This window comes from Mandrillus leucophaeus, unplaced genomic scaffold (genome assembly GCF_000951045.1).
Source record: "Mandrillus leucophaeus isolate KB7577 unplaced genomic scaffold, Mleu.le_1.0 Scaffold600, whole genome shotgun sequence".
Classification (NCBI taxonomy): Eukaryota; Metazoa; Chordata; class Mammalia; order Primates; family Cercopithecidae; genus Mandrillus; species Mandrillus leucophaeus.
The window spans coordinates 369,696-382,688 of NW_012106476.1; the positions used below are offsets into that span (position 1 = coordinate 369,696).

The 12,993-nt window shown below is 37.6% G+C and overlaps 1 protein-coding gene across 1 annotated transcript; it reads left to right on the plus strand.

Annotated features, from left to right (window-relative positions):
- Positions 1 to 11,199: 11,199 nt before the first annotated feature.
- On the plus strand, positions 11,200 to 11,919 carry CLDN17 (claudin 17). Its single transcript, XM_011999786.1, has one exon. It carries the CDS (start codon positions 11,231 to 11,233, stop codon positions 11,903 to 11,905), a length of 675 nt encoding a protein of 224 aa, XP_011855176.1. The 5' UTR covers positions 11,200 to 11,230; the 3' UTR covers positions 11,906 to 11,919.
- Positions 11,920 to 12,993: the final 1,074 nt, after the last annotated feature.

Consider the following 12,993-nt stretch of genomic DNA (forward strand, 5'->3'; position numbering starts at 1 on the left):
AAAAGGAAAAAGAAAACAACTGAAAGACCTTCTAGTGGCCAAAGCTAGAACAATTTGAACAGGAAAACAAAGTAGTTTGGGATTACAACTCTAAGAATAAAATATAGGTCATGAATCCATTCTGATGTAATTAGATGATTGAATAAATTAATAAATGGGGGATAAAAGATCTCATATGCCAAAAAATTCCACACGGTTTATACCAATACTTTACTCCTTAAGTGTGTGCTGTGTATAGCAAGTTCTTTTCGAAGAGTACAGTATGGAAAATGGAAGAGAGTAACTTAACAGTGGAGAAATCTGACAAACCCTACCTCAGCCAGATGAACGAGGTCAGCACCAACAGTCATAAATAATATCGATAGTATGTAGAAGATATGATGTGATGAAAATGACACTTTATCTCTGTGATCTTCTTTCCCCAAATTCATACTCTTAGTCTAATTATGAGAGAAACAGCAAACAGATTCCAATAGAAGGTCACCCTACAAAATAACTGGGTAGTACTTCTCAACTGTCAAGGTCATCAAAAATGGAAAACCCAAGAAACTGTCACAGACAAGAGAAACAAACCTAAGGAAGGAGACATGACAAAGGTAATCGGGCACCCTGGATGGGATCCTGCAACAAACAAAGGACATTAGCTAAAAACTAAAAAATCTGAATAAATTATGAGCTTTAGCTAATGATAAAGTATGAATATTGGTTTATTTATTGTGAGAAACGCCCTATTTCAATCTACAGTGAGTAATAAGGGAAAGTGAGTATGGGGTATAAGAACACTCTGTACTAGGCTGGGCGAGGTGGCTCAGGGAGCCCAGCACCTTGGGAGTCCGAGGTGGGCGGATCACCTGAGGTCAGGAGTTCAAGACCAGTCTAGTCAACATGATGAAACTCTGTCTCTACTAAAAATACAAAAATTAGCTAGGTGGGGTGGCATGATCCTGTAATCCCAGCTACTTGGGATGCTGAGGCAGGAGAATCACTTGAACCCAGGAGGTGGAGGTTGCAGTGAGCCAAGACCATGCCATTGCACACCTGACTGGGTGACAGAGGAAGACTCCATCTCAGAAAAAAAAGAAAAAAAAGGAATACTCTGTACTATCTTAATTTTTGTAAAACTAAAGCCGTTCTAAAAATAAAGCCTGTATAAAGTATTAAAGTATAATAAAATTGAGTAGGTTACCTTAAAGGAATGTCATAAAAACAATTATTAAATGAACATATTTTGATCAAATTTTGACTATAAAATTAGTATATGGAAAATATACTTATTGTTTTCACCTAGGTAACTTACTTATGTTATTTATCTCATTTAATTCATTTATGCAAAAGCAGGAACAGAGGGTTGGAAAGACAACTTGGCATCTTTTGTAGTGATATCTATAGGAACTTGCAAGTCTCCAAAATATTTAGAGAGACAGATCTACTCAATTAGAGTTTTTAGTTACTTTGGGTTATCTGAATGACAACTATACTTCCTACTGCTATATGAATCCATATTCTGGATTTAGCAGTGTGTTAATAATCACATTGACCCAAGTTATTCCCTGAAATAAAAATATTGCACATTGAATGTTCTTGATATGCATCTGATTTCTTTTGGGTTGACCTGTCTAAATTGTGAAATAAGTATATTTGGTCTGCATAATGTGGTTACTGGTTACATTATTTTTGTTATTTACACAGTATGATTTTTTGCAGTGAGAACTTGCAATATAAGTATATTTAAAATTAATCTTTAGTTTATTAAGTTATATAATAAAATAAAGGTCAACTATGGTCATGTGATCCTGTACATATGTAGAGTTATTCATAAAACCAGTTAGTAAGGTATTGGGTCTTTATAATATACAGAAATAGGCAATACAAAATGAAAAAAATACCTTGCTGCACTTCTGTCATATTTGGATCAAATATAAAGAGGAGATCTGACCTTTGTGTACCTCGCTAGTAGTAAGCATAGAAGTAAATATGCAATAAAGAACAGTATTTTTTAATTTGCTTATATTTCACTTAGAGGCAAGACTCAAACGTTTTGGCTCATCAGAATATTGAATCACATTAAGGACAATCTCATTGTTAAAAAGAAAAAAAAATGACAGTAATAAATGATTGCCTGAAACAATGGTGTACCACACTTGAAATCTAATAAATAAAAAATGAGAAGCGGAGGACAAATTATGAAAAGACATCTTTCTTCTAGTATTTCTAACATCCAGAATTTAATTTTAAAAAGCTCAGGATTATCTACCAAATAAAAGTAACATTAATAATTTAAATTTTATTGCATGTACCATTTGTTAGGATTTATCATCGTTTTGGTTTTATGGCTTTTGTAAGTTTATACCATGTTTTTGTAAGTTTATACCACGTTTTTGTCTGAAAATAGTTGAAGTAATATATCATAAATATGTTTCTAAAAAACTCATTTTTCTAAGCTATTTGTTGAACATCATTCACAGTTGAGAAGCACTGTGCTAATGCCCCAGTTAAAGTGTTTTTAATTATAATTGATAAATGTCATGCCCTCCCCTGTTTTTTAAAAATTACCTAAGAGTAATGAATTCTATAGAATTCAATAGAATTATTTTTATTTCAAAGCCTTTTACTGCCTACTCACATAAAACCATTAATGGTTAAATTTACACTCTTTACACTGTAGTTTCTTGTCAAGGTGTGTAACTTCAAAGTTACCCTAAGCCTTAAAAGTTTTACTGGGACAAACCATAATAATGCAAAATTGCCTTAAGGATATACAATCCATCCGTTCACTATAGGTCAGTGGTCTCAACCCCAGCTGCCCACTAGAATCTTCTAAGACATTTAAAAAAAAAAAAAACCTGATGCCTAGTCCCATCTTTAGCTATTTTGATTTCATTGGTTTGATGTGGAACCTGACAAGTTTTATTAAGTCTCCCTATATAATTCTAATTAAAAACCAAAACTGAGAACCACCAAAATAGAAACTCAAAGGAGTGCTTCTGATTTCAGTCTGCATGTTAGTATTGCAGGGGGTGCTTTGAAAATACTGATGCAACTACAACAAAATAAAACAAAAACAAAAATAAAAATGCTGATGCCAGAGCCCCACCTCCAGGTTCTGGTTTAATAGGTCTGGGGAAGGGCCCAGGCATTGCTATTGTTTCAAATCTCCCAAAGGTTATTCCAATATGAAGTCAGGGTTGAGAACCACTGATATAAATGTTTAAGACCTGAACACCTGGACCACATTCTTTGGGCTCCAGTCAAATAAGAAACACCTGGGCAAATGTGGCAACTATATTAACTATAAAAATATTGCTCATTGTATTCCACAATGAAAGAAATTTCTTTCTAGTGTCAGAAGCATGAAGAGTTATACAACTCCTGAAAAAAAAAAATGGGTTTTTGTTTCACAGACACTCTGCGTTGCTCCTAAAATCTTTACAGGCAAATTCATGGCTAATGTTTAGCAAATGTGGCATTTATTTTGTGAGCAAACCTCATGCCATTTTTATCTTTTATTGCCTACCTTTGTTTTACCCTGTCACCAGAATCCTCATTTTCTTTTCATGAATCACAAGCTGTCTTTTATTTTTTACTAGTCTTCTTAAATTATTTTGGCAGCTATTTGAGATGCAAAAAAAAAAAAAAAAAAAAAGGAAGAAGAAGAGAAGGCAAAGGATAAATTCAAAGATTTCCATAGTATATAATCAAATCTGTGCACAGAAGTAAAATCACAGACATTTCATACATTTGCTCTGCCTGGAGTGGACTCTGGATTTTCTGGATTGGTTTCACAGAAAAGTGTATTTGCAATGCTGATTTGCAAGTAGATTTAAAGTAGTTGAAATCTGAGGTCACAATGTGATTTAATGGGATAAATTTGATTGAGTGGGTGGTGGTATTAAACTTTATTTAGATGGTTCTAGGTCACCCCTGAATGCATTTCTGGAATACAAAACTGTTGTTGTTTTTTTAAAAAGAACAAATAAGATAATACTTAATTATATAAATCCAGTCTTTACTGATGTGGGAAAGTACTCAAACTGAAAATTTGTAATTAGGAAAATATAATTAAACACTGAACCTTAAATTAAAGGATGGCCCAGCTAAATAAAACATTGTATTGATCATTTACTTCATTATTCATTCAAACAATATTTCTTGGGCATCAACTATGGATCTGGAAATTCGTGATCTGCATTGGGAATAGAGTGGTAACAGAATGGGATAGAATAGAATAGAATACACAATGGACACAAGTCTGTTCTTATAGAATCTGTACTCCAGATGGGAAATGACTTAAATAAATATGAATGGAAATGTATATTTATATAGAACTTGTGAAAAAATGCTATGAAGAAAAATGCATAGTAGTACTATGAAAGACTAAAAAAATGGCAGGGATGGGGATTTTGTCGAAGCTGATATGATCTGAGAATTCAGGGCAAGTTTCTCTTGTAACTAAATTTGAACCAAAATCCAAAGGAGAATGAGTAAGTATTAAATGGACAATGTGCATGTGTTGACATGAAGAGGGAATTGAGAAAGTACTTTAGGTAGAGGAAACAGATATATGAAACTCAACAATACAATGAGCAATAACAGAGTAGGGGTGTGCGTGTGTGTGTTGTGTGTGTGTGTGTATGCATAAATATACTTAAATACAACCTCAAATCAGCCTGATGGGCATCCCATTAAAGCTTTTTTGACTAATTTGTATTTGTTAAAATTTGAACTGGCTACTGTGGGAGACAGGACATTCATTCTCTTTCAAAATGGACACACAACTGGGTGCAGTGGCTCACGCCTGCAATCCCAGCACTTTGGGAGGCTGAGGTGGGCAGATCACCTGAGGTCAGGAGTTCAAGACCAGCCGGACCAACATAGCAAAACCCTGTCTCAACTAAAAATAAAAAAAGTAGCTGGCCATGGTGATGGGCACCTGTAATTTCAGCTACTCAGAAGGCTGAAACAGGAGAATCGCTTGAACCTGGGAGGTGGAGATTACATTGAGCTCAGATTGTGCCACTGCACTCCATCCTAGGTGATAGAATGAGACTCCATCTCCAAAAAAGAAACAAACAAACAAAAAAACAAAATAGACATACAGTAAGTTGTGAGAATGTTTGAATGTTTTCTGATTTGGAACCCCTGGGGGTTCCAAATAGTACTTCCCCTGAAGGGAAGACAAGGAAAGAGGAGGATGCTTTGAGTCCTAATTTTTCCGTTCAGATGTTATACCTCTACTCCTATTCATTTCAAGCTGATGCTGCAAGTAAAACCAACACATTTTTACAAAGGAAAACAAAGAACTCCTCAACCTAAATTAGATTCCCTAAGACCTCAGTACAAGTCTTAGGAAGACATAAGAATACAATTAGTCAACAACCCTTATTAGCAGATTCATCTCACTGATTGTGATCTAATCAGAGACAATTTGTGGACAGGATGGAGGTTATGGATTCTTGCATACGTGTACAGCCCTGATTGTCCCTAAGTGCTCCAAAACATCTAATTCCTATAAATTATTTTCTGGTATGGCTCACAGGCAGCTCAGACTTCACATCTAAAAAGTGAACCCTTAATCTTTTTCTAAAAGGTCACTCAACCTTCAATGTCTCACATCATGGTAAACGCAACCCCGAGTACAATGATGCTCATGTCAACAATACAACAGGCATCTTCTCTGAAACCTTCCCCTACCTCCAGTCCATCACCCACTTTCACCAATTGTAGCTCCTCTACACAGTGTAAAGCCATCCACTCCTACATTGCCCCTACTCAATCCAGCTTCTATCATCTCTCACTTGGACTATCGCAATAACCTTCTAAATGGTTTCTTCGTGTTCAGTTTTGTTCTTTTTAATTAATTTCTCCAAAATAGCCATAGCCATATTGTTTTGGTGGTTGGTGTTTTCTCTGTTTTTTTTTTTTTTTTTTTTTTGATACAGAGTCTTACTGTCACTCAGGCTGGAGTACAGTGCTGCAATCTCGGCTCACTACAACCATCGCCTCCCAGATTCAAGTGATTCTCCTGCCTCAGCCTCCTGAGTAGCTAGGATTACAAGCACATGCCACCACAACCAGCTGTTTCATATTTTTAGTAGAGATGGGGTTTCACCATGTTGGTCAGGCTGGTCTCGAACTCCTGACCTCATGATCTGCCCACCTCGGCCTCCCAAAGTGCTGGGATTACAGGTATGAGCCACCGTGTATAGCTCTTTTCTTGTTTTTTAAGCAGACTTGAGTCTTGATTGTGTGAGTCCCATGCTGAAAATCTCTAACTGGCTTTGCATTGCTCTTAGGAGATTATTACATGGTTCACATTGTTTGCATATCTGGACCTTGTCTACATTTGCAACGTCATCTCAATTATCTCACTCTCCTCTGGGTTGGTCTTCCACTTGCATTAGACCCAAACTCTCTTTGCCTGCAGTGCCCTTACCCAGATGGTCTCTTGTGCCCAGAATTCTCTTTCTCTCACTCTTTGTTGAATTATCTGGCTAATTCCTACTCAAGCTTCAGGTTGCAGTTTAAATGTTGTTTTATCAGAGTGCCCTTCCTTCATTAGAGAACTCTTAGTTAAAGTTAAAATCATTTCTGTTTATACCCTATATATTTTAACCATAGCTATACCTTAATTTTTAATAATATATATTTTGGCAATTGCATGTTTAGTATTTATCATGCTCACTAAAATGTAAGCTCCGTGAAGGCATGGAATGGAGTCATGGTCAGAGGCTAAGTTTTAAAGTTGGGCAGGGGTCATTCAAAAATTGGTCTCTCACGTCATGCTAAGGAATTTGGATCTTATTTTACAGGCAATAGAGAAATAATGAAAAATTTTAAGTAAGGTCTTAGGTGGCATGTATAGAGTTTGATCCTGCAAGGTTTTATGGTTCTTCAATAGAAAATGAATCAGAAAGTAGTAAGGACGGGCAGAGGCAAGGAGATTAGGTAAGACATTCTTGAAATGGTACAGATGAGGCATGTCAAAGGACTGAATTAAGACACGGCATAGAACAGAAAACATATTTAATCCATTTGAATAAGGTGTCAATCAATGGTTGGGTTCCCTGAGCATGAGACTCTGAGGCAGAGATTAGTGTGCATTATGTTTATTATAAGATCAACACCTTAGGAAAAGAAGGCAAGGAAGAGGATTGGCCATATAGAGAAGTTTAGTTGGGATGCCAGGCTAATGAAGGCCTTAGCTGACCACACAGTGAGCTCTGGAGCTAGAATAGCCCCTGAGTGTTAACCCCATGGGGCTAACAGGGCTAGTTGTCAGGACCACATTGATGAGTCACTGGATATGGGCTACATCTATGAATGGGGAATAATTTGAGTGACATGCCTATTATCAGGTAATACCTGAATGGGGCTGAGATTTGGGGGTGTTCTGCCCATAGCACTCTAAGCAGCTGAAAGAGACATCTGGGTGGAACATCACAGTGTCCACTCTAGGCATGTATTTATTAAAGAATAAGAAAGAAAAATTAGCTGAGAATGACAAACAGAAACAGGCCTGGGCTAAATACAACAGATTCAGAACTTGCAGCCTGACAGGAGGTAGGCAATGCTGTGCAGACATAGGTGAGGTGCCTTAGGGAGAGTGTGCTGAGTGAGAAGAGTACTGAGGTGTATCAGCAAGTCTGGAAGAAAACAAACAAAACAAACATGGCGAAGGGCACCTAGAGAAAGAAGAGAGAGAATGCATCTGCGGAGAAGTAGTAAGGACGATAATACAACAAATACTAATGAGACAAATATTAACAGAAAAACTTTCCTGGGTGTTTGCTCAGGACCAGGTTCTTTGCACACATTCCATTTAATCTTCAAGGCAGCCCTGTGAGTTTGATGTTATGATTATCCTGATTTCATAGACCAGGCACTTTTGTCGGGAGGGGGTTCAAAAACATGCCTGAGATGGATGGCTAAGGCACAAGCCAAGACTGAACCAAGTCTCCCTTCAGAGCACACGCCCTTCACTGTCTCTCATTGGATGACAGTGGTTTGTTGTGACTTTCACTGAAACATCAATAAGCAGAAATATGGAAGCGTTTTTATAAAGATAGTAGTTAGGATGTCCAAGAAGTCTGTAACATTTCTAGGAAGGTTTTCATGGGTCACATGATGACTAAAGGCAGATTTCAATGTGTATAGCAGTGGGAAATGTGAGAGAGGACCAAAAGATGTGTAGAGACACATGGCAAGGAATACAGATCTGGCAAGATGGAATTTTATTTTATTATTTTTATTTATTTCTATTATATTTTTATAATTTCAACTTTTATTTTACAATAAAATAAAAGTTACTATAGAGGCTGAAGCAGGAGAATCGTTTGAACCCTGGAGGTAGAGGTTGCACATGTGTAAGTCGTTTACTGATGCTGAGATCTGGGTGTGAATGATCCCATCACCCAGATAGCGAGCATAGTACCCAATAGTTGGCTTTTCAACCCTTATCTCCCTCTTCCCTTCCCTCTCTAGCAGTCCCCAGTGTCTGTTGCTGCCATCTTTATCTCCAAGTGTCCCTAATGTTTAGTTCTCACTTATAGGTGAGAACATGCGAGATTTGGTTTTCTGTTTCTGTATTAATTCACTTAGTATAATGGCCTCCAGCTGCATCCATGTTGCTGTAAACGACAGGATATAATTATTTTATATGGCTGCATAGTATTCCATGATGTATATATTCCAAGATGGAGTTTTAAAATAGAAGAAAATTGAGTATGTTTATTTTCTAAGGGACTCCTCAGAGAGAGGGAGAAGGTGTCAGCACAATGAAAGGAGGAAGTGATCAATAGAGCAAGTCCCACTGAGGAGGTAGAAGGGGATGAAATTCACAGAAAGGTTGGAGAGGAAAGCAGTATCTTCCCCTAAATACAAAGGAGAGAAAGTTAAAATGTTTTTAACAATCGGCTTTGTCTGTGAGAGGCAAAGACCAAGAACTCCTACGTTATTTATGTTTTTCAGGTTATTCATTTCTTGGGGGTTGGGAATAGGGTCTCACTCTGTTGCCCAGGCTGGAGTGCAGTAAAGCAATCACAGCTCACTGCAGTTTTGACCTCCCAGGCTCAAGCAGTCCTCCCACTTCAGCCTCCCGAGTAGCTGAGACTGCAGGCGTCTGCCACCACATCCAGCTAATTTTTATTTTTTTGTAGAAACACAGTGTCACTATTTGCCTAGGCTGGCCTCAAACTCCTGGGCTCAAAAAATCCTCCTGCCTCAGCCTCCCAAAGTGTTGTGATTATAGATGGGAACCACTATACCCAGCCTCAGATTTTTATATTTAAACAAACGTATGTTTTCACTTATAATACAGACAATATGCTCTAGCTGATGAGAAAGCAAATAATTGGAAAAAAATGTTGGAAACTTCCAGGACAAAATGAGCATAGCAAGACATCTGAGATAGAATGAGGAAGAGGAACTAGAATGAGGAAGAGGAACTAGAATGAGGAAGAAGACCCAGAAGTAACAAGTCAGAGTAATACTGGAAAATCCTGTCAGGGAGGGAATAGTTAAGCCTATGTCTCAGTAACCATGAACAAAGGGCCAAGGAAACCCTTCATCCAATCAAGTGTTGGGAAACTGTTAACAACACAGAAGTCATCTGTTTGCTCAACGATTCACATTCCTTAGAGAGGGAGTTCTCAGACCCATCATCTTGAAAACTCAATGGTTTTCACATTCATGAAGTCAGTGAATGGACTCTAAATCTGGTTGTCATTGGACCACCCATTAAATCTTTGGCTCGTAACTGATTGAGATGGAGGACATTTTGCAAACCGTGATGTCTCCCACCTGGAGTGTGGTTGGCGTGCTTGCTTTGGAGTCATTTTCATCCTTACAATAGATCCCTTGCCAGTGGGATGTAAAAGGAAAAGGAAAAAGGTCCACTTTTCCCACACGAAGCCCCCCACTGCCTCTAGGGAGTGGCAGGAAAGTAGCAGTCAAAAGTTACAACTTGACTCAAATTTTGAAATAATCTCAACTGAATTTTTCTTCCTTTGAAACCCATTTGAAAAACTGTAGATAGTGCCACATTTCCACTAGGTTTAGTCCCACTTATATGAAAAGATTAAAAAAGTAATCTCTCCTTCCTATTTTTGAATCAGACTAGACAGAGAAAGTAAGCATAGTGAGTTACAGACCTGGGCTTGTCCCTGGATCAGTTGCCACATGGCTTGTCTCAGCCAAACACTTTGCACACCTTCCGTTCATCTAGCAAATAAGGGTGTTAAGTTTGATGGCCTTAAAGATAACTTCCAGCACTAAAATGTTCTCTAGCGTCTAAATTTCAAGTGACTGCATAGCCAATTTCAAGGGCCACTTTTATATTGTTCCATAAAAATGAAAGGTACGTGTTTGGTCTTAATAAATGTGATCTATTTCAAGCTGCCATTGAAGAAACACTGAATGAAAGTTTCCATACTAAACATTACTTAACAGAGAGAGAGAGGTATTACTTAACAGTTAAAGTAATAATTAACAGTTCATTCAAATTAATTATAAGGAATACTTCTCTGTTTTCTTCTTTTCTGGATCTTAAGAGTAAACTATGAAATGTGAATTTCTTGCTTAGGGCTCCTCCTAAGTATCAATAGTTTTCGTGTGTCTTGAAACTAATACCTAAACATTTCTCCATATCGAGGTATCTTTATTAAAGCCAGAATTGATTACTATCTTAAGGAAAAGTGGCTTACACTAGAATAAAGTAATAAAGTCCAAAATGTTTTTTAATTACTCTCCAATAAACTGACAAGGTTTTGGCATTGTCTTCAGGTGTGCCTTAACACATATATTTATACTTTTATATCAGAGTGATTTTTTACACAGGAAGTTTCAGCTCTGTAATTAGCAATTCACAATGGAAACTTTGACACTTAATTACAGCATTGCTAAGACAATAATAATGTGAGAAATCCTAAAGCTGAATGCAGTATTTCTTGACACACCCCTAGCTACCTTCTTATTGGCTGGGAAACAATTATATATGACTAGTAAATAATCCATAGAGAAATGAATGTGTATGAAAAAAGGTAGCGTGCATTTACAACAGGTACTTCTAGTTAGGCCAAGTTCAGTCACAGCCACTGATTTGGACTAAAATGATATGGGCAGCAGCCAAGGAGAACATCATCAAAGACTTCTCTAGACTCAAGAGCCTTCCACGTTCTACATCTTGAGCATCTTCTACCACTCCGAATTGGACTGGTCTTCAAAGTAAAAGGCAATGGCATTTTATCCCTTGCAAATTGCTGGGCTGGTTCTTGGGTTCCTTGGCATGGTGGGGACTCTTGCCACAACGCTTCTGCCTCAGTGGAGAGTATCGGCTTTTGTCGGCAGCAACATTATTGTCTTTGAGAGGCTCTGGGAAGGGCTCTGGATGAACTGCATCCGACAAGCCAGGGCCCGGTTGCAATGCAAGTTCTATAGTTCATTGTTGGCTCTTCCGCCTGTCCTGGAAACAGCCCGGGCACTCATGTGTGTGGCTGTTGCTCTCTCCTTGATCGCCCTACTTCTTGGCATCTGTGGCATGAAGCAGGTCCAGTGCACGGGCTCTAATGAGAGGGCCAAAGCATACCTTCTGGGAACTTCAGGAGTCCTCTTCATCCTGACGGGCATCTTCGTTCTGATTCCGGTGAGCTGGACAGCCAATATAATCATCAGAGATTTCTACAACCCAGCTGTCCACATAGGCCAGAAACGAGAGCTGGGAGCAGCACTTTTCCTTGGCTGGGCAAGCGCTGCTGTCCTCTTCATTGGAGGCGGTCTGCTTTGTGGATTTTGCTGCTGCAACAGAAAGAAGCAAAGGTACAGGTATCCAGTGCCTGGCCACTGTGTGCCACACACAGATAAGCGAAGAAACATGAAAATGCCTAGTAATACCTCCACCAGTTATGTCTAATGCCTGCTTTTGGCTCCAAGTGTGGACTATGGTCAATGTTTGTTATAAAGTCCTGCTAGAAACTGTAAGTATGTGAGGCAGGAGAACTTGCTTTATGTCTAGATTTAAATTGATATGAAAGTTTCAATTTGTTACTGGTAGGAAAACTTGGACATGCTGACTTCAGGTGTATTAAATGCATTTACTATTGTTGGACTCAATCGCTGTTCCAATGTTCATATTCTAAATGTAAGTATACCCATAATCATTATCAAGTGTACAATGATGGACTACTAGTTTTTGACCATCATATTTTATCTGATAAGAATCAAAATTTGAAATCGATATTCTATAACAATAAAACATATACCTATTCTAAAATGTAAGCTATTATTTTTCCTCTACATTGTTTCTTGTACTACACACTAACAACTAAATGATGACCTTTTTCAAAAGATTATTATGGAAAATTATAGATATCAAACAATAGTTTTTAGTTGAAAATGTCAAAACATGAAAATGTCCATCTAATGAAAGACTTTATTCCTTTAGGAACTCACACAATTACAATTAGACACTTTAGTGAAAAGGGAGCTCTGATTTATCTTAGGACAATTAAGAAGACAGATTTTAAGGTCTCTAATTTATACAGTTAAACTTGCCTAGAATCACTGTTTAAAGGAAAATAATTTATAAATGAAAAATAATATTTTTCATAGCCTATCATCTGTACTTCAAGCAAACAGAAGCATCTATCTTGATAAGACACATCAATGGAAGGCTATTAACACTCAATTCTTATCTAGAGGTTATACGGTCCCAATTAGAGAATTGCAGTTGGGGCATTGAAGGGAATGCTTTCTATTCTTTGTTTTATTCTTTAGTCATTGCACAGGTACAAACATGCTAAGCAATTCGAAGAATTAAGGTTATGATTCAGACAAGTAGTCAGGCTAAGTTAAATACCTTTTTTGTATTCTCTACTAAACAAATGGGTATGGTGAAAATATTTTTGTTTTGCTTGAATTACATGCACAATTTTCTCAATACTTCATTTCCCATGTGTACATATCAATATCAGGGTTAAAAGTGTGGTGGATCATGTGGGG